The sequence below is a fragment of the Mustela erminea genome, chromosome 15 (assembly GCF_009829155.1).
Source record: "Mustela erminea isolate mMusErm1 chromosome 15, mMusErm1.Pri, whole genome shotgun sequence".
Lineage (NCBI taxonomy): Eukaryota > Metazoa > Chordata > Mammalia > Carnivora > Mustelidae > Mustela > Mustela erminea.
The window spans coordinates 12,795,472-12,817,801 of NC_045628.1; the positions used below are offsets into that span (position 1 = coordinate 12,795,472).

General features: G+C 40.9%; 1 protein-coding gene across 1 annotated transcript in view; it reads right to left on the reverse strand.

The window, feature by feature from the left end:
* Positions 1–1,464: 1,464 nt before the first annotated feature.
* The window catches only part of IPO5 (importin 5), a 60,306-nt gene continuing 39,440 nt past the window's right edge, over positions 1,465–22,330 (reverse strand). The window contains exons 14-29 of the mRNA XM_032314524.1: positions 21,753–21,877; positions 21,572–21,661; positions 21,280–21,453; positions 18,534–18,752; positions 17,376–17,459; positions 15,768–15,900; positions 15,560–15,681; positions 12,806–12,902; positions 11,493–11,665; positions 10,163–10,274; positions 10,021–10,076; positions 8,907–9,029; positions 7,573–7,792; positions 6,555–6,783; positions 4,668–4,809; positions 1,465–3,845 (exon numbers count right to left, since the gene is read on the reverse strand). Coding sequence (XP_032170415.1) covers positions 3,759–3,845; positions 4,668–4,809; positions 6,555–6,783; positions 7,573–7,792; positions 8,907–9,029; positions 10,021–10,076; positions 10,163–10,274; positions 11,493–11,665; positions 12,806–12,902; positions 15,560–15,681; positions 15,768–15,900; positions 17,376–17,459; positions 18,534–18,752; positions 21,280–21,453; positions 21,572–21,661; positions 21,753–21,877 — 2,186 coding nt within the window. The 3' untranslated portion in view covers positions 1,465–3,758. The remainder of the gene's footprint in view (positions 3,846–4,667; positions 4,810–6,554; positions 6,784–7,572; positions 7,793–8,906; positions 9,030–10,020; positions 10,077–10,162; positions 10,275–11,492; positions 11,666–12,805; positions 12,903–15,559; positions 15,682–15,767; positions 15,901–17,375; positions 17,460–18,533; positions 18,753–21,279; positions 21,454–21,571; positions 21,662–21,752; positions 21,878–22,330) is intronic.

Sequence of the window (22,330 nt, forward strand, 5' to 3'; positions counted from 1 at the left end):
GCCTGTGGGGCCAGTTGGGAGCTTGTGGAGGCAGGGCTCTGGGGGGCTGTGGACTGGAGTCAGATGGCAAGATGGAACCAGACCCCACTGGCCAGCCCCCGGCCTTGCAGGCCTCCGGGAAGGACTCCTGGGAACTGACCTCTGCATTAGGAAAGCAAGCGGCTTTGGAATGATCGGGGTCCCTAAAGGCCGAAGCAGGGCTTCACACTGTCTCTGGTGACAGACCCTGAGGCTTCCATTTCGGGAGGGGAGCAGAGGGTGATCTCCATTGCGAAACCAGAAAGCCTCTCTTAGTATCTTCACATGCGGTCTTCATGGAACCTCAGAATCCTTCCTGTCACTCAGGAGTCATTGCTCTTCAAAGAAACGGCTGTAATTTCAATCCATTGTCATGTCTCCACGTTAGTGTTGCTATATTCACTCTCTACTCATTTTTTAAAAGATCTGACATAGAGTACAAGCAGGGGGAGCAACAGAGGGCGAGGGAGAAGCCTGTGTCTCCCTCTCCCACTCCCCCTGCTTGCGTTCCATCAAATAAAATCTTAAAAAAAACACAAAAAACCAAACCCCAACAAACCAACCAAAAAACCCCCAGCTACAATGTGAGCTTCTGGTCTTATTTATTATAAATGGTGACCCAACTCAAGAACACTAAAAATTGTATGTTTCATTTTTCTTAAAATCTTTAATAATAAATTTGAAAAAACTTTTTATTAAGATTTTTAAAAAATTTATTCGAGAGAGCACCCACGAGAGCACGAGCAGGGGGAGGATCAGGAGGAGGGAGGGGGTCTCCTCCTCGGACTGCTGCTACCCCCCATCAGCAGCACCGATCTTTAAAAAAACTTTTTGTGGTGTTTCGCACAAAAACCATACACATTGCACTCCTTTTGGATTCCTTTTTTTATAAAGTAAAAATTGAGCTATAATTTAAGTGTCATATTCAAATAAAAGTAGTATGTAAAACAAGGTCAAATACTGTCTAGTAAATGTCAGGCTTCTAGAGCTGTGTAAAAAAAGGGGGGGCAAGTCTAGTCCAGGATGGTCTTCGAGTTACCCCTGCCCCTGTGCTTCAGAAGTTCAAGAGTTCGAAGTAAGAGGGATAAGGTGCGAGGTGGTTTCTATGGAACAAGACAAGAGCCAAAAGATTGTTTGGTACTTCAGAGAATGAAGCCATACTAAGTAAAATATTTAGCTAGCCCCTTAAGTCTTTCCAACTGCTTAATAGGAAATCATACAAGACTAGATCATAAAACTGTAATGCTCCCACCACTGTAAATATGCACCCCCCTTATTTATTACGAGACCAGGTGCATCAAGAATGTTTATTTGCTTATGTATTTAGTGATGGTTCTGTTAGTCAAACTACAACTCCAGAGTCATGATAACGTCGCCTTCCCATTACAGAAATGCCAAATTAGCTTTAAGACAATTTACTTTTCTTTAAATTTACAGCATTAAAAAAATACTCCAAATGAGTTCTGCTACAAATTTCTAACACTTGTGCACGTAACTTAATCCTTTGTTACAAAATACCCAGAAAATGTAAGAGCCACACACATTATTTCCTCCCAGAAATAGCTTGGATTCATAAATATATCATTACTGGTGGACATACAAGGCCACTAGGCAACTCAATTTGGTACAAAAGGAAAAAACATGAACTTCCATCTTGTGTAGACAAAATGAGGTATTAAAAATGTTTCCCCGGAAAATTCCAAAGCACTGTTAGTTCATGAACAGATTACAGTGAGCTATGAGCCCTGGATTGCAGGATCACATTAACAGCCTTGAACACCAACCTTCCCCAACAGACTGGATTCAGTGTCAATGACCTGTTTCTCTAGCATCTCTCCAGAAGGTGGATTTGCACCCCTTTACTTCCTTCGGGGATCTTAGCGACTCTTCACGTGTCCGTCTTCTGACTGCTCCATTAATGCTTAACCAGAAGCTACGAAGAGTCGGACCTGAACGGGCTTAGAACGGAGCTCCACACACACGAGATTCTCCGAAAACGCGTGGCTATCCTGTGACCACACGTCCGTCTGAAGTTAATAAAAGTGTGCCACATTTTTAACATGCTTTCTTTCAAGTGTAGTAATAATTTATATTAAAAACAAAAGTGAATCTGCGATTGGCATCAGTACATGAACTGGCTTTTCACACTATTCTATGTCAGAAAGCACAAAGGAGTTGTCTTGACACGTTCTACTCCCACAGGAACACAAGGTATGGAAGAGCTCCAGACACACCAGCTAGCAGGCGCGGAGGCGCCCGCGGAAAGCAATGCCTGCGCTGGTCAAGTCTGCTGTCTGCCAGAGACCGAAGCTGCTGGGCTACCGATGCTGTGCTGAAAACTGAAAATAGATTTGAAGGGTAGCTGCTACCAAGTGAACCATCTAAGATGATTCATTCTTTCTATTCCATTTCAGATTTTGTTTTAATAAAGTAATGCAAATAGCTTAAAGAAAAAATCTTTAATTTTAAATTCTGATCTATGCATAAAATTCATTTCTTTTTATCACGGTTAAATTTAGTACAAACTATAAAAATGTTAACACTGAAGTTTCAACAGAAATCTGGTTAAGATCCCTTAGAAAAATTACCGAAAGAAACTACAGCAAGTCATTTACTGGTATGAGGTTAACACATAAAGAAAAAAAATTCACACATTTAACTGAATTTACCAGTAAATCATTTTAGGCATAATATTTATCATAAAATTAAAAGTTTGAAAGTTGTGTGTGGCTCCGTTATCAATTACAATTTGCAGTGAAAATACTGAGCCGAATCTTTTTTTTATCTACCAGGACAATCCTAATTTTAAAAAACTATTGGCTGAAATTTGCAAACCTTAAAAGATACCGCTTGTGAAGGAATAGGCATATAACTTAGTTTAAATTAAAGTAGAAGATGGTAAAAACTAGATGCTTTAATTAATGTTCCAACTGCACAAGGAAAATATTAGGGGAAAAAAGAAAACATTCAAAGCCACAGTTACTACTCTAAAAAAAATATTAGCTTACTCTTGTATTAAGAACATTAAATGAATCAAAGCCAGACAGTACTGAATTTTTACACAAACTTCTTTTGTATTTCAATGTTGTTTATTGAGGAGTGAATGAGAGACTACTGCCAGACATGCCAACGACACTTCACATTCAAGGGCTGGAAGCTGAAAAGCTTTCCAAATTGAGTCACTGCATAAGCCTTTTGGGAAAAAACTGAAAGTGACATCAAATATGACATCTTCATGCTTGTTTTTGTCTCCAGCTTTTTTTTTTCCTTTTTCAATTTTTAGATCTACTAGTTTGTTGGGTAGAAGGCTTCCTTCTACCCTACAAAGAGACTCACACTCCCAATTAATAAAATTAACACTAGGTGTATAGCAAATTGTTTTTAACAGACATCTACGCTGATTAACTGATCTTAAAGCTGTTTTGTCTTAAATTTCCTTTGTCTAATGAGAACTTAATTTCACTTCCCTTTCACGTTCACACGGGTGGTTTATACCAGTAGAAAAATACTCTTCAGTGCTACTGTAGGGCTTACGGGGAACCTCTTCTGTGGTACCAGAACCCGTTCAAACACCACTCTGAAACCCAGTGCTTCTCTTGCCGCTGGTGTGGCCTTGTAGAGGAAGGGCCTACACAACACAACTCTACCGCTCTCTTTGCTCAAAAACAAAACAAAGAAACCTAAACAAAAGGGTAAACGTTTATTTGGAGTTAGTTTTCTGGTGGTGATATTAAGGCCCTTCAAGCAGAGTTCAGGAGCTCCTGTATGGCTGCCTGCTGCTCGGGACTGAGCTGTGCTATGCACTCGGTCCACAATCCTCCAGAAGTCTAGGAAAAAACAGTTTCAGAAATTTAGATTCAGTGAAACGGTCATTTAGAAGCACTGTACTAACCATCATTAGGTAGACTGTAATAATGCCAAATACTTTCTTTCAAGGTAGAGTAGTTTCATGAGTATCCTTATAAAAGCAAGAAATCTGTTCATATCTTTAAAGTTCATTTACACGAAGTTTTCTTCATTTAGTCTGATCTGATAAACCTATACTTGGTAGAGGACACAGTCAAGTAAACAACAGGTAAGAATTTGGGGAGCACAAATCATTTAAAAGACTTTGGTAGATGACAGCTTACTTACTATTCAAATCTCATCCTTTTTTTCTTCAGACAATGCAAAAAAAACCCTACATGAGTATGTGCTAAGCACCAACCGGAAGATTCAAAATGTCTCAGGTTTAGGACAAATGTTTTAGTGCTAACAAAAAAAGTAAGAACACACAGACCATATATTAATTAATTTGAGCCTTGAAGATGAGAGAATATAAAAATGAAATTGGGGGGGGCGGCGCCTGGGTGGCTCAGTGGGTTAAAGCCTCTGCCTTCGGCTCAGGTCATGGTCTCAGGGTCCTGGGATCGAGCCCCACATCGGGCTCTCTGCCCAGTGGGGAGCCTGCTTCCTCCTCTCTCTGCCTACCTGTGATCTCTGTCTGTCAAATAAATAAATAAAATCTTAAAAAAAGAAAAAAAAAAAAGAAACTGGGTACCTATTTCTAATACAGAAGAAAGGAAAAAAAAAAGCCCCCACACCAAAACCAAGACACCTCTCAAAAACTGTATTATTGCCCCTTCCACAATTTTAGCAAAACAGCTTACCTGTACTTGACGAACTACATTAGCCAGACGTTTGGCACAAGGATCTTCATGTTTAATTGCTTCATGCATTTCTCCTTCTGCAATTATACTGAATATTTTGGGCAGATTGGTATTGTTTGGGCCAAGAACGATGGGGTGATTACTGCCCAAAGAGAAGAAAGCCATTAAAAATGAAAATTATAAGGAGAAATCACTCAAGCACTCATACTTTCCTACATCCTTCCTCCAACATAGAATTTTGTTACACAATTTTGTTCTGATTATGCATTCACTAAAGTCATATTCAGTGGGAGGAAACGCAGTTGATTTTATTTATTAGCTCTTTAGTGTCTTGCCATGTAAATGAGGAAAAATACTTGGCTCATTTCTTAGATTTGTTTTAAGGGGCAAGGAATAGAATGTTCGAAGTGCTTTATAAATAATTTGTGACTTAGTTAAGGAAAAAAAGATTACTAAGAATAACAGTTTCTTAACACTATTTTTATTTGTATGTGGCAAAATGGTTTCCAAATAAATTTGAAGTTTAAAAGGATTTAGGGGCATTTCAAGAGTATGTTGGGAAATAAACTTTACGCGAGTTTAATGGAAAGAAACATCATAGTGAATTTAACTAGAATTCTAGCCTTTCATTAAGAGACTTTCAGAATAGTCATTTCCAAGGGAGAGGATCCAAGAGCATAACGGAGAACTGGTGGCTTCAGAGGCAGGAGCAGATAAGGAGTGTACAGTATCCAGGATGGCTATCACATCCCCTAATGACAGTTCTCCGTGGGACACTCAAACACAGCATTTGTGTGAACAAGAACTGAAAAAGGCATGAAGGACTATGCCCACTGGCCTATTTCTACAACTTCTAAGAAAGGAGTGGTTGTAGTCCTTAGAGTTATTCATGAATAAAAGCAGTAGTTAACAGCAACAGAGCCTATATCTGATAAATATTTAAAAGACAGGGGCGCCTGGGTGGCTCAGTGGGTTAAAGCCTCTGCCTTCGGCTCGGTCATGATCCCAGGGTCCTGGGATCGAGCCCCACATCGGGTTCTCGGCTCAGCAGGGAGCCTGCTTCCCCCTCCCCCCGGCCTGCCTGCCTCTCTGCCTACTTATGATCTCTCTCTCTGTCGAATAAATAAATGAAATCTTAAAAAAAAAAAAAATTTGGAAGACAGACACCAAAGAACACGCCCTGGATGTGATAGCTTCCATGGCTTCCAGGTTGCTGCAATTCTTAGATACACTCATGAACACAAAATAGCATCAATAATGCCAGAGCCTGGGGCCAGATCTTGATTTCTGGTTCGGAATACTTTCCTTACACCACTGATTCTTGAATTCCCTCCCCTGCCAAATACCAGAATTTTAGAGGGTCAAATAATGGCCCTATCAACATTCTTCAATCTCATTCCACTAGTATGTGATATATGTCAATTACACCTTAGTAAAGCTGAAATTTAAAAAAAATCTAAAGCAGGGTGCCCAGGTGGCATCTGCCTCTGGCTCAGGTCACGATCTCAGGGTCCTGGGATTAAGTCCCGCATTGGGCTCCTTGCTGAGCAGGGAGCCCACTTCTCCCCCTGCTTGTGCTCTGTCAAATAAATATCTTAAAAAATAAAAATCTAAAACCAAATAAACAAAAAACCCCAGATAAATGGGGAGGGTGACAATACTAAAAGGGAATCTTCTTATAACATTATATTCTACAATGCCTCAACTGCTGAATTTAATTCCATAAAGAGTCAAAATTAGATCTAACTGTAAGGCAGCATTAACTGTGATATGGATTAACATGGTTTATAAGACAACATTATTAGAAACCTATACATCTGAGGGCTATGCACAGGAAACACTATAAAAAGAGGAAGAAAATACGGTCTAATTTGTCCTTTTTCTTACCTTTCAATCAAATCACACAAATAATTAAAAGTCTGAACAGCTTCTTCTTTATCTTCATGTAGTGGAAGCCAGGACAACCAGTGTGGCAGCACTTCTTCAACATTCACACAGTCAGGCTTGAACTTCATAATTTTCCCTACTGCTGAGATGCAGTTTTCTGTAGCATTGACATTTTCTTTGGTCTTAGAATCAGCAGACTGAATAACTCTTACCAGCAGTGGAAGTGCTTCTAAAATAGGCAATTGCAAGGAGGTCAGTTAAAACCTCACAGTTCATCCAATATTTTTTTTAATCTATGGCCCCATTATCGATTACAGTGAAGAATCAGTAAGGTGTAAGGCATACTGTGTCATTTTGGCGACAGAACCAGACCCAGTGAGGAAAGGCAGGCTGCCCCCAACCTGGAGCACCAGCACTCACTCTACTGAAGGAGACCCTACGAGGTCAAGGTCAGGAGCCTCCAGATTTACACTCCCGACCACTTACTTCAGCTTTAAAAAGCCTCCAGCTATATTCCTGTGCTACCCCTACAGGGATCCCAGTATGTCTGGAAAGTCCTATGCTCGGGGCGCCTGGGTGGCTCAGTGAGTTAAGTGTCTGACTTCGGCAGAGATCATGATCTCAGGGTCCTGGGATCAAGCCCCCTCATCGGGCTCTGTGCTCAGTGCAGAGTCTGCTTCTCCTTCTCCCTCTGTCCCCACCCTGGCTCATGTGTGCTCTCACTCTCTCAAATCGATAGAATCTTAAAAAAAATTAAAAATAAAAAAGTCCTCTCCTACAGCTGGGGCGTAAACCCCAAACCTGAAATGAACTGTGCTCTGGAGGACGTGGTGGAGAGGCTCAGACTCCACTCAGACTTCGTTTCCATTTCTAGAACAAAGAGGGCAATTTGTATGCACCAAAGGTGACAAGTTTGAGAAAGGGAAGGAGAATACAGCAAAAATGCAATATAATGTTTGGGGGCGTGGAAGAGAACTAAGAAGTGATTAACAGAGTGCCTGGAAACAAACAAACGTACCTGTACAAAAAGGACGGTAGTTATCTCCACCATACTGTGCCATGACTCCCAAGCCATATGCAGCTGCTTGCCTGACTTCCGGGCTGTTGTCACACACATATTGGAGCATCGGCCTTAAGAAATATTCTGCATATTTAAATGAGGCTGGACTACAGTGTTCTATGACATCATCAAAGATGCACAATCCCCATTGTCTGTCTGGCCATGGTCTATGTGGACACTATAAAAGAGAGAATCTTTTAAGCTTTGAATACCGGAGTATGTAAAAAAATGTAAACAAAACAAAAACAAAAACAAAAAAACCCCAAACACTATTGACTATCAGCTTACACGGATATTCCTGATACAGGCAATGAAATACAACACAGTAATAATCACTTCTTGTGAATAACAATCTTCAACTTACAACAGAGATTTAATGAACTACAAGTTTAAAAGACTCTAGGAAATTTTTCTATAGAATTTCACAACCTCACATTAGCACATACCAGGAAGAACCAGCAGCAGCAGCAGCAGCAACTTATGTACATTTGCTTCATAAAAAAGATAATGATAATGCTGTCTTTAAGAAACAACAAGAAAGGGACACCTGGGTGGCTCAGTTGGTTAAGCATCTGCCTTCGGCTCAGGTCATGATCCCAGCATCCTGGGATCGAGTCCCACACTGGGCTCTCTGCTCAGCGGGGAGCCTGCTTCTCCCTCTCCCTGCTGCTCCCCCGCCTTGTGCTCACTCACTCACTCTTGCTCTCTCTTTGACAAATAAATAAATAAAATCTTTAAAACAAAAACAAAAAAACAAGAAAAGCTGCGGACAGGTTTTAACTTTATGTACCCACTCAACAGGCTAAGTCACATGTACCTCAACTTTTTAAAAAACGTGCTGCACTACTAAATACAAAGCGAAAGTAAAAGCCAAAGCAAGGCAAACTTCTACTGATTGCTTTTCATGCATATTTAAAAAACTGAATACATAAGGCTGGTTGTACGTAACAAGGATTTTAACTGCATCCTCTAGGGTCCACCAAAATAAGTAATAATTTTATTAATTTAGCAGGGCACACATAACCTCAAATAATGAAAAGTCATTTGTAGGTCCCTGGAATGCACTGTAATTTAACTGAACTACGGAGAACCTCATTAGCAAACCTTAGACATGTATTAAATGAGAAAGTATCAAGGGCAATGCAATAAACTTGACAAAACTAAAGATGTACTCTGGAAGCTCTCTAGGATTTCTAAGATCCATTTTAACCTAAAAGTGTGTTTTCAAAAGCTGAACTGAAAACATCCCAGGCAACTATCTAAAATAACTATCAGAGAGAGGCAACACTTACAATTAGGTTGACAATTAACGGAAGCAGCTGTTCAAACCACGGTAACACCTTTTCCTTGTAGCTACTGAATATTGAGTGTAAAATGTCTGACACTTTGGTCAGAATATAAACATCATTATCATCCTAAAAACAAAAACACACACAACATCCATATGCATTAAAAAGTTATCTCCACTATGACAGTTACATTTATTTTTAAAAATTTAAGATGTGTAGAAAACTCAATTTGTCATCATTTTCTTAAGGGCACAGCAGGAGTCTGCAGCCTGCGCTTACACTGTTGACTGGGGGTGGCGTCTCCTACCCGCCCAGAAAGAGAAGGTGTGGGCAAGTACTATGCTTATTCCAAAGAGTTTTCTTGAAATGGACTTAAGTTTCAAAGTTCTGAGAGTGTTTTTTACTTCAGTACTTTTTGTTTTCTGCAAGAATGTTTCTAACCCGGGAGTAGGCTGGCGAGACGTGGGTTCAGTTACTCACAAGCTGCGGCTGTCAGCATGTGAGGCCCCTGCACAGCAAGGGGCTGACTGGTCTACCAGGATGGCTACAGGCCGCACTCTGGGCCCTGAACACACAGCGCAAGTAGATTTCACGGCATCAAGTGACTGGATGAGGAGAGAACTGGCCAACAAGCTAAAGACGACTGACTTACGTCAACCACTCTGTGTGTTATCTGTGATAAAATCTGTATTCTGTGGTCCGGGAGAAAAACAACTGATGTCACAGAAAGATCGAGCCTTCAGCCCTAGACCGTCAACAGGGTGTGGCTTAGATAGTCATTCAACAGCTGATCTGAGCTCACTCTAATCTTTAAAGTGCTAAAAGCACCAAATAAAAAGTTGTTCAGGGGTACATAAAAGAAATAGCCGGGGAACATCGAGCATTGCTCTGTGCAAGGTACGGCCGCAAGACCTTCCCCCAGCGTCCCAACCACAATCAGCTAACTTCAGTTACTTCTTCTCTAAATTAGTAAGTGCAACACATGTCAGAGTCTTCTGCTAAAAATTACTGATAATTACCATCAGAATGACAAGTCAGATGAATCAGAAACTTAAGCATTTAAAATCGTCCAGATGCAAACGATCATAGAAATTAGGTTCCGAAGGGAGTGATTTACCTCATCTTGCAGTGACTCTTCCACCTGCTCATCGTAGTCTTCATCTTGTCTTTTAACTAAAACACACCCAAATAAATGTCTTTGTAAATGTTGCCAAAATGGTCAAGGATCACATTCAGAAATAAAAGCATGGAAAACTTACCTTGCCGCAGTTCTTGATTTTTAAAATGCTCTTCGAGTTTAGCTTTCAATATTCCTCCCAATTCTTCAAAATGTTCATTATTAAGGCATCCATCTCCCATGACTTCAATGCACTACAATGGAATTGGGTCAAGAAAGCAAGCCATGGGATTGAAGGGTTTTAGAGTCACTAGTTAAATTCCACTAAGAATCACACATGGAAAGGGGTGCCTGGGTGGCTCAGTTGTTAGGCATCTGCCTTTGGCTCAGGTCATGATCCCAGGGTGCTGGGACTGAACCCCACATTGGGCCCCCTGCTCAGCGGGAAGCCTGCTTCTTCGTCTCCCACTCCTCCTGCTTGTGGTTCCCTTTCTCACTGTCTGTCCAATAAATAAAATCTTAAAAAAAAAAAAAAAAGAGGAAGAAGAAAAAGAATCACATGGGAGCATGAGAAAAATTCACTAAGCCAGTACCCTGGAAGACTAATGACTGACTGAGTAGAAAATGCATGGTATGTGTGTGTTACAATGACAGTACTTCAAAGAAAAAAACTTAAACAATGTTTTTATATGAAGCATATGCTGAGCAGGTCTTAATTAAATGTCAGGCATTACTGCTAGGTGCTGAGGTCTCAAAGGTGGAGCAGAACACCCAGCCTCTGCGGAGCTCAATCAGCACTCAGACTCTGCACAGACCCAGCTCGAGAAAAAGGGCAAGCGTGTGCTGGGAGGGCAGGCACTACAGCTTCGGGGAGGGGGGGGGGTGGTGGTGGAAGATATACGCAAAGGCCCAGCAGCATGCATTCTTTGGAAAAAGAAGTCAATTCAAACTGCAGGAGGGTAAATGGGGACAAATAAAGATGATGAAAACTTTCAAAATGAAGTGTGAAGCAGGCCATGGAACTGACCAAGAAATACAAGAAGGGAAGTGACAAGTAACAAGCAAGTTCATGTTTGAGAAAAGCAGCATGAACTGAGAGGGAGAGAAAGGACAGACACTTCTGGAACAGACCAAGTAAGGCTATCTCGGCCCAAAGACACAGGCAGTGGGAACAGCAGAGAATAGGACCAAGTAGGTGTGGGCTGGAAGTGAGCCAAGATTCTGCAGCTGGATTATTAGGTAAATGAGGGTAGAAACTAAGCAAGACTAGACTATAAGAGCAGCTACTCTGAAGAAAAAAAACACAAAACAAAAAAACACAAAACAAAAAGCGTTAAACTAAAAAAGAGGATTAAACATTTTCAGTAAATAAAATAATCTGTGATAGCACAAAAAGATTCAATTTTATTTATTTAGCTAGACTAATAAATGAAAACACACCTTATATGTGTTTTTAAAAGAAAAATACTTACCTTTGCAAAAGAATGCATTATTTCTGAGAGGACATCTGAATCTGGTTCTGTGCCAATGGCCTTGATTAGAGCATCGCACATAAAATGCCACATCTGAGTGAGATACTCAGGGCCACGAACTCTCGCACATTCCAGGAGAAGAGGCATGGATTCTGCTGCTGCCACTCGAACACGTTTTGTTGTTAAGGAAACATAATCACTATTCTTAGATACACTTATTGTAATTGCTATCCTCAAAAGATGGCTCAATCCCTTTGCTTATGTAAACATTAAAGTGCTCACTGAGCACCAGGTAACCTGTTTATCCCAGACTGCTTCCCAGGAGCTGAACATGTGTACAAACCAGACATCTCCCTACCCGTATGACTTATCGCCCATCTTTTCCGTCATCTACAATACAGCAGCAATGAGTCTCAGATGTGGAAGGATCTGGGATCCTTAGAGCCTATCTCGAGATGTTCCTATCCCAAAACTTTAGGCAAATTGGTTTCTAATAAAAGCAACCAAAGCTATGATTCTCCTGGGAAAACGAATGAGGATCTCCTCCTGTCAGAGCCTTTTCAGTTTTCAGCGAAGATTAATTGCCCCTCCCTATCTAATATCATTTGTAAAAGAAGGTTCGGAGACTTCCTCTTAAAAGACTTTTTTGTCCTCCGGCATCATGTTAAGTGTCTGTTGGGCAAAAGCTGCCATTTGTAAAGGACGGGACTGCATGAAGGACGACAACAAAGGGAACCTAGAGTCAGGCGAGTCTCAGTTTGGGTCTGGACTCAAACACTGTTGGGCTGTCCTTTTTTAAAAATCCATCTATGAAATGTGTGTGTGTGTGTGTGTGTGTGTGTAAAGGCCATAAAAATGTTTCTATATGTATGAATTATTATTATCACATTGGAAAGAAAAGATTTAACATGCAGATTTATCAAATGTTTCTCCCCAATGTAAAACCACACAAAATTCTGAGTCTCTAACCTATTAAGAAAGGTCTTAAGTTTCTTAACATCACCCCAAGATATTTGAGAAAAGTAGCAATTATATATATAACCACAAACATTTGCTTATAAAATATCAATCCTTAAAACCTGTCAGAGGTTCATAGAAAAAGCTGTCAACTAGAAGTTAAGACCTAACATTTCCTTTTTCATGCTTTTGGCCCAAGCAAAAACCATGAAACTAAAGCACATGCAAAAAACGAAGTTTATCTACAGTTAGTGCAAACAGTGACGTAGGCTGCAGTTAACACAAAGTCTAATACTTGAACAAGCTACAACTGAACTAATACTAGAAAAGTTATGCGTTCAAAAATTGTAGGATATCATCGTGGAAATAAAATTTCAGTAGAGGGACCATCAGTTTGACAACCTGTTCAGTATATTCCACAAAGCCTTCCTTCAACTCTTTAGCATAGCAAACCTGCAAACAAAATATTGGAAAAGAAATCAAGATCCATGTTAGTTTTTAAGTATTAATGCTTATTAAATAGCAGAATCATAAGGACCACAGAATGCTGAATCCGGACTAGAGATGTATTCAGAGCTGCACGCAGCGGGTGCCTGGGTGGCTCAGTTCGTTAAGTGTCCCACGCCCCATTTCAGCTCTGGTCAAGATCTCAGGATCCTGAAATCAGGCCCCGTGTCAGGCTCTGTGTTCAGTGTGGAGTCCCACCAAGAGGCCCTCTTCCCCTTCCCCTGCTCTCTCACTCTCGCTCTCAAATAAATAAATGAACAATATCTTAAGAAAAAAGAAAAGTGGCATGCAGGACTGTGAAGGGTATTTGGAAAACACAAATATAAATGTAAAAAAGAACTGTAAAATGCGCAAGGGCCATGGTGTGACTGCAGTATACACTGTCCTTCAAAGGTTCAAACACCACTCGTTTTAGTTCTTGTGCATGGGAGAATTCTGCATAAGTTTCAGCACTGTGAGAAACTTCAAACAAAATGTATCAAGTAAGGAAAAATAATTTAAAAAGATAAGGGGCACCTGGGAGGCTCAGCTGGTTAAGTCACTGCTTTCAGCTCAGGTCAAGATCTCAGGGTCCTGGGACTGAGCCCCACACTGGGCTCCCTGCTGGGTAGGGAGTCTGCTTCTCCCTCTTCCGCTGCCCCTCCCCCTGTCTGTGTGGGTGCGAGTGCTCTCTCTCAAATAAATTTTAAAAATCTTGGGGGAAAAAAAAAAAAGATATAGGGGTGACTGGGTGGCTCAGTCGGCCGAGAGTCTGACTCTTGATCTCAGGGTCCTGAGATAGATCCCTGTGTCGGACTACGAGCTAAGTGTTGAGTTCGTTCACGATTCTCTCTCCGTCTCCCTTTGCCTCTCCTCCACACTCATCCTCTCACTCTAAACTGTAATCGTGGCATATCATTTACTTTGTAAATCTGCCAACTGGCTTATGTTATTTTGTATTTTTTAAAATAATTATTTCAGGGCGCCTGGGCAGCTCATTCAGTTGAGCTTCCAGCTCCTGGTTCCAGCTCATCACCCCCACTTTGGGATCAGTGCTCAGTGGGGAGTCTGCTTGAGTAGTTTCTCTCTCAAATAATCATTCTTAAAAAAGAAATAATTTCGGCACCGAAACAGAAAAACAGTGCTGTCTGCTTACTTACTTATTCAGAGACAGAGCACCTGTTCCCAGGGACTGTGGGGTGGAGGAGTGGGGTGGCTGAGAGCGGGAGAGAGAGAATCCCACGCAGGCTCCACGCCCAGGGCAGAGTCTCATGCAGCTCCCTCTCACCCCTCAGACCCTGTCCTGAGCTGAAACCAAGAGCTGGATGCCCAAATGACTAAGCCACCCAGGTGCCCCAAACAGTGCTGTTTTAAAAATAATTGTTTCTTTACTTTCTTCCACTACATTAAAAGATCTGATAATTTTGTTTAGAGATGTGACATTTGTAACTGCTCTCTGCTTGAGAGATACCACAAAAATCCAAGATGTTCATAAATTATGGACATTAAATGTTCATAAAATATAGTAAGTACTCATAAGCTAAGTTTAGGAAATACAAGTTTAATGAATTAGAAAACACAACAACAGTCCTTTATTAGTACACAATAAAATGTAAGCAATTAACTTTTATTTAGGCTTATTTAATTGCTTAATTTATTATCCAAAACCATAATTTTAAAATTCTTTTAAAAATAAATTGTTGGGGCACCTGGGTGGCTCAGTGGGTTGAAGCCTCTGCCTTCAACTTGGGTCATGATCCCAATCCCAGGGTCCTGGGATCGAGCCCCATGTCGGGCTCTCTGCACGGCGGGGAGCCTGCTTCCTCCTCTCTCTCTGCCTGCCTCTCTGCCTACTTGTGATCTCTGTCAAATAAATAAATAAAATCTTAAAAAAAAAATTTATTGTCTCTGTCTATAACACAAGCTCATGAAGGGGAAAAAAACAACTCAAAGAGAACTTACACACAAGACCCCATAATACCACAAGAGATAATCACTGCAAACTTTCTGATGTCCCTAGCATGTTTATGTATTTTTTTTTTTTAAACAAGTGAAACCATACAATTTTCAGTATCCCGAGCACATTTCTGTTCATTCATTCAAAAAAAATGTTCTTTGGCCATCTCTACTATACGCTAAGCACAAAACAGACAAAAGTCCTTGCCCCCACGTAGCTTTGTATCAGCTGTGTAATGTTCTAGGGTACGTTATTATTATCTTCCTAGTAACAAGCATTCGAGCTGCTTATGTTTTGCTGTTGTTAGAAACAGCACCGATAATGAAGTTTACCTACATGATTTCTTTTTTTAAAGATTTATTTATTTTAGAAAGAGGGAGAGGATGAGCAAGAGGAGAGGCAGAGGGAGAGAATACTCGGCCCGCTGAGCATAGAGACCCCAGGGCCTTGAGATCATGACCTGAGCCCAAAGCAGGAGTAGGTGGCTTAGCTGACTGAGCCCCCCAGGCACCGCACCTACAGGATTTCTTTATTCAAAAGTAAATGGGTCACAAGGTTTCTACATTTTAAAGAGTATGTTCCTGCTCTTTGAAAAGAACTCTGAAATGTGTACGCAGGTGTTATGGGAGACTGTCTACTTAAGTTTGGTAACAGTGGACGCACTCACCAGCATCTGACAAGCAGTAGACTTCTCTTCCAATCCTGCAGTTTTAATACCAAAACTTTGCTGATCCCCAAGGTTCACAAACTCCCAACCATCATCATCACTCATATTCTCCATGTCTTGTGCTATTAACAGGAAGAAAACAAATTTATGTTAAAAATAATCACGGAGAAGAATTTTACAACTCCTATGTCTTTGTGAAGACACCTACTGTCTAAAAGGGCTACTTCAGGCTTAATTGAAGCGGTCTTCATTAAAGGCCCCATAACCACTGGAAGGTACTGCTGAAATTCTTTTCCAAGAATTTTGCACATTCTGGCCCATGCTGAGATCATGTAAGAGATCTGGGGAGAAAAAATTAGAACTGATTTTAAAACAATGGGTATAAAGACATCACAAAGAAAGACATTTCCCTATTTCATAGAAACAATGTTTTATTTTACACTCAGCCCTCTTTAAGAGGTAAGTGCATTTTCTGAGGTCACATACTTAAAACATTCAGAAATAACAAAATCATTGTGAACCTTTACCCTTGGATACAGACAGCATATGAGGTAAGAAAGACCAGGACCGGGTCTTATTGTTTGTTACTTTCAAGAAGCAATATTTAGTTTTTCTCTAATAGCATCTGGACTACATAAATAAAACCCACTTAACTATAACAGGTTAAGGTATGGCACTGAGTTTTTGAAGGCAGGAACCTATTTTATCTGACTGTATCCCTACTGCCTAGCATTCCATTTGTTAAACATTTATTTACACCCAAGAAACAAAGCATCCCTTTCTCATAGCTGTTTTAATTTTCTAAATGGCTAGGCATGTTGAAGACACCTCTTCTGCTACTGTACTTACATAGTCTTCATCACCCGCAAATTACCTACAGAGATTCCCAGTTTTTAATTCATCATCCTGGTAACCCGGAAGTGATTTTTTTCACTCCCCAATATATCTACCCCATGTGTGTTCACACAAATACTCCCCATTCCTACTCTAAAACAAAACAAGACAAATTTTAAGTTTATGGGAAACAATTATAGTGTGGCTGTATAGAATCAAAATGTAATTCAGCAATTATTTATTAGGTAGTGTGGGTATTTATTTATCAGGTAGTGTGGTAATTATTTATTAGGTAGCAATGATTTGTTAGGTACTGTGAATATTACCAGGATTACGACACACACACTTGTGATTTACAGCACAGGGTCGTAAGAACCCACTGTCATGACTTATACCAGACGTGCAGTATGAGCAGGGCTCAGGCTGAGTGGGGCTGGGGGGTGAGTCCTAAGTGAAACGAATGTTTGTTCACAGGCAGAAAGAAAAAAGCAGAGCATGTGCTAAGTTTGTTAGGTTTCTGTATTTCTTTTTTGACTGGGGAGGGAAGTTAGGTGGCACTGAGAGGACTGGAAGACAACCCAACGGGGCTGTCTTGTAAGCTGTTGGATAAATGAACCCTGAGTTCAGAGAAAGACCTGGAAGTCACAGCATACAGAGGAAAACTGAAGCCACGGTGTAGAGGACACTGCTCAGGAGACAAGGGGCCTGGGACAAAACCCGAAGAGCACCAAAAATCAACTGAGAGTCAGAAGAGAGGGGGGCAGCAACTATTTATTATTTGTTTATTTATTAATAACTGAGACTGAGCAAAAGGTGGCAGGGAAGTAAAGGGAAGCCAGTGAAGAATGTCTCTGAAACCAGGGGTTCTCTCAAGGAGCGCAATGATGCCTTTTATTTTTACTCATTATTTTTTGAGTTCATTAACCCTGCACTAGCCACAACTCCTAAATGGATCAAGGCCAATGTGAGCAAGCTGCGTTACCTGAGGGTCATCATCTTCCATGTCACTGAAGTCTGTCTGGGTCTTCAGTAAGAGCTGCATCACATCTGATGCATCTTGCATGAACTAGAAGGAAGTAGGAAAATCAACACCAGTGTTACTTGTGGCTCCCAGATCAGAGAGGTGCTTATTGCTACCCAGTTTTGTTTCTTGTGTAACAACATAACTTTCCAAAAGAAAAATCTATTACATTTCCCACATGGGTCACAACCCCTCAGACTAAAGTTACACAGAAAAATTCTCATCTATATATTGCAGACTTAGTGCTCTTTCTAGAATAATGTATTCTCCAGGAAGGTCAATGTGAACTGCAGTACAGAGGTATCTCCAATGACATCAAGTTTTGGTCAACAGTTTATGTATTTCCAGCAGTAAAAAGATCCCAATCCAGAAAGAAAATTTTGGATTGCTCCTTAGAACCATATGATTTTCATCTAACTCTGTGTAGTTCTGGCAATCTCCATTGTATAAACAGGCAGTGTTTCAAAGACAGTTTTGAAAACCAGACAGAGTATGGAACATAAATTATTGGTTAGGTTCTCAGTATCCCACAGAAAACAGTTCATAAGGTAAGTTAAAGCTGATGCTGGTTTTGGAAAACCCACCAGAGAGGTTCGAATGTTGATAGTTCTGAGAATTGGAACCTGAGGGGTCAGACGTCCTTTGGATCAGCTCTGACAACTCTGAGATGCCGGGGGTTGGGGCGGAATACACTGGGGCATGGTCCTTGGTAATTATTTTCTGAAAAGCTATATGCATATAGGATTTCTCTCTTAGGACACCTGATGCTTTTGGATTAGTAAGAAAGCAAGTGGAATGTTTCCAAGTACATGCTGAAACTGGTGAAACTACACATATGGATCTTGAACTCCACATGCCTCCTAGGAGACAGACTGTACACGGGCTAAGAAAAGGAGTAGGTTTCAAGAGCGTAACTGAATTAAGATTAAACCTTAGTATTAACACTGATAAAATGAACTTATATACAAAGTAGCAGTGATAGGAGAGTAAGACGATGGGAAAAAAAAAAAAATCAAGCAATCAGAAAACTGTTTATCAGAAGGAAAAGCCCTCTAGAACCCTCAATGCCTCCACAGCTGAATTACATACAGTAAATTCAACCTTTGAAAAATCACTTACTTTTTCCTTCCCAACAGCCAGACCAATGAGGCTGATGCACTCAATAGTTTTTCCTCTGAGAAGTCTGAGTTCCTTCTGAACTGCGTTCTCGACAATATGCTTTAGTGATGGCATAAATAAATCATAGTAGGGGACAAATTTTTCCTCTGCGGTATCTGCAACTGATGCAATAGATGTCACAACTTGTTCCAACACTAACTTGGTGCCTTTCTGAATCAACTAGAAGGAAAACACAAAAGACAAGTCATGGAAATGAGAAACTGGTGGAAACACCTGCTGCGAGCTCTCAAATGCTTCTCTGCCAGTAAGCTGAGACCACCCTCCAGCAGCCAGAGTGAAGACTGTGGGTTCCAGAGCAAACGGAAGGATCCCCACGGAACTACCGAGAGTGGCAGCTAGCAACATTTAACAAAGCGCTCGCTTCTCCTGTCTGCTTTATCTCAGAGCAGCTCATGCTCGACCACAAATCCAATTCCTCTTCCAATTTTTGTATCCCCAGCTTAATGCCAGTCTTTCTCTGTCCTTTTTCCTCATTTACTCCCACCACTTACTGTGTACTTGGTGCTGTCCTACCAGCTGTGGAGAGAATTCCCTTTTTCTTCTAATCTGACTGTCCCTATAAGGTCCCCCTTAACAGCACCACGGGTGCCAGGGCTCCCTCACGAACAGTTTCACCGTCTGCTGAGACTGATGAGCACGCCCTCCTTCTGCAATGAAGACCTGCGGTGTTCTCTGACCTGGCCGGTGACGAGCAGTGGGTACTTGCAGCTGGGCTCATGCTGTGACCAGTAATACTATTTTATAATTCCTGTGGATTCATATGAATACCTGACCCAGTGAGTACTCCAGATTTTTTCATTCCCCTTAGCAACTTTAGCCACTCTCCGCAGAGGTCTTCAACTCGGGGTACCACTTCCACTGCCCCTTCTTCTGCATCTGCTCCACATTTCAGTTCCCGACCCTACCTCTGATCTCAGATCAAGGCCGTTTTTTCTTGGCTATCCTCTCTTAGTACAACTTTTGCCCACATACCTTATCCTCTTCCCATCCCATTTTAGCAATTCCTTCTTTCAGCCTTTAAAAATCTGACCTGTCGCCCATCTGGGGTAAGGGGATGCAATAGAAACTCTCTTTACTCTTCAACCCTCTACCCAAACCTACTTGTAAAGTCACGTTTGGTCCATCACGCCTGACTAACCAACTCGTGAGCTTTCAATTTGGGTCTGCTTCTTTGTCTTCAGATTAACTCATGTTCCTTTACCATGTTCTCAGTCTGTTGTCCTCTGACTCTGAATACCGGTCCTGTCTCGAACCCCTTTTCTTTGCCTTCTGAGACACTGAATTTTGTCTTCCACCTTGTTCTCCTTGAGAACAGGGTTAGGCAAACTGTCACTGGTTCACAATGAATTAATGTAGAAGAATTAAGATTCCAGGGGCATCTGGATGGCTCAGTTGATTGAGCAACTGACTCCTGATTCCGGCTTAGATAGAGATCTCAGAGTACTGGGATCAAGCCCAGCGTTGGGCTCTGTGCTCAGCAGGGAGTCTGCTTGAGATTTTTCTCTCCTGCCCCTCCCCAATCTCAAATAAATAAATAAATCTTAAAAAACAAAAACAGGGGCGCCTGAGTGGCTCAGTGGGTTAAAGCCTCTGCCTTCAGCTTGGGTCATGATCTCAGGGTCCTGGGATTGAGCCCCGCATCGGGCTCTCTGCTCAGCAGGGAGCCTGCTTCCTCCTCTCTCTCTTTGCCTGCATCTCTGTCTACCTGTGATCTCTGTCAAATAAATAAAAATCTTAAAAAAAAAAAAAAAAGAAGACAAAACAAAAAATGAAAACAAACAAACAAACAAAAAACCCCAAAGAAATGAGTTTCTAATGTTAGGCTACTTTTACAGCAACTTGACAGTAACTTTATGACTGTTAAATGTAATACCTAAAAAAAGGCTTTTATTTGTCCTTTTTATTCCTGTCAGTTTTATAGCAATTTATTTTCATGGTATTTGACAACAAACCGAGCCTAAATCTTTGCCTCTCTCCTGCAGCCTCTTTCTCACACAGTGCTGTATTAAACATCGTTCAATCGTTTTTAGGTTGCACCGCTTATTTAAGCTGTAACTATAAACCTTCTATTTGGACAGCCGGGCCTTGTTTGAAATCCAACATATTTAAAGCAAAAAGGAAATTTTTTCTCATCTCTCTACTTCTGTCATCCAGGTGAGAAGAATGGTCAACATTTTTCACTACTTCTTCATCTTTTTAAATTCAAACCAGCAGAAACTGTTACTGCTTCCCGAGAAATGCCTTTTAGAGTCATCTTCCACCAATTTCCTCCCGAGCTCTCTGAGCAATAATCTTCTGACAGTCTTGAGGTAAATCTTCTCCCTTTTTGTTTATGCCTCACAATGCTACTGTGCTAATTTCCGACAATCACATTACCATGATTTCTTGCCGCAGTTAAGAAAAAAATGGTTCTTCCAAATTTACATAAATCAGAATTCAAAATAACTGCCTTGTTTCCAAGGCAATTCAAATACTGATTTTACCTAACCTTTAGGCTCTCTCTTCTTCCCCAATTCCAATATCGGCCTATTCTCTTGTCAAGACTGAATTATTCTACTTCAAATAGCTGAACTTAACTTTCTATTCTATATGGCCATGCTGAAAAGTTTCTCTTTCTCCAGGTCTTACCCATCAAATTCACCTATGTTAATCTCTAGATAAGGAGCTGAAAGACCTAGAAACTTACCTCTTGAAGTTTAAGTACCATGATGGAATGCAGATGTTTCACTAGATTGTCTAAATATGGGATAAGTAGTGACTTGGGACAGTCCTCAGTGAAGTTAATAAGCGCGGCAGCGGCGTGGGCCTGTACTCGCTGGTTGCCTTGGTCTTCCATGGTCTGCAGCAGAGCTGCGATCACCTGTGAAATGCAAGTAGGTAAGCACCCATTTCGAAATGCCACATTTCGAAGCATACACAGAAAATGCCAACCCTCTTCTTAAAGTCTTGATTTGAGTGTTTGGGGCATTGTCACTTACCTTCTCATGAAACTTCTTCTGGAAACCAGGTGCAAAATCTGTAGCCATCTGTCCCACAGCATTACAGGCTGCGTACCTTACTCTTGGATGCTGGAATGGGTAACTTTGTGTAAGTAAAGGCAATGGGTTCCCATGAGAAACTACAGTCATAAGTATGCGTCAGATATTTACTGGTACTTACAGGATCCTGGAGAAAAAGCAAAACAAAATTTACTATCTCGTTTAAAATTCCTTCCATTTGCTGGTGGCATCCTTCGCCAATGGCAGATAAGGCCATTAATCCTGCATGCCGGTATTTCCAGTCCGCTACAAAAAAATAATCACACATGAAAGAAGAGCAATTAACCAGTACAAACATGTCACTCTGGTAGTCAGAAGTCTAACACCAAGTTCTCCTTATTTGGAAAAGACTATCAAAATATTTTTACACATTAATTAGAAAAACGAACAGAGAAATGTGCTTGACTGGGACTATTTCACTGGGGGTGACAGTTCTGTCACACGAGCACTTAATATTCCAGAAGTAGTTAAAAGGCAATATGGAAGCAAAGAGCTTCTAAGTATTTTCACCAACTGCCGAAAATGAGGCTTTACCCCTAAGATGTACCGTAAGCAACAAGTACCTGGATTGTGTGTCACATACGCTATTTACTGAATAAAGAGTCACTTTATCTTTGTCTCCGGTCACATTTCCCTTTTTTTTTTTTTCCTTTAAAGTTTATCATTTTATTTATTTAAGCAATCTCCACACCCAACATG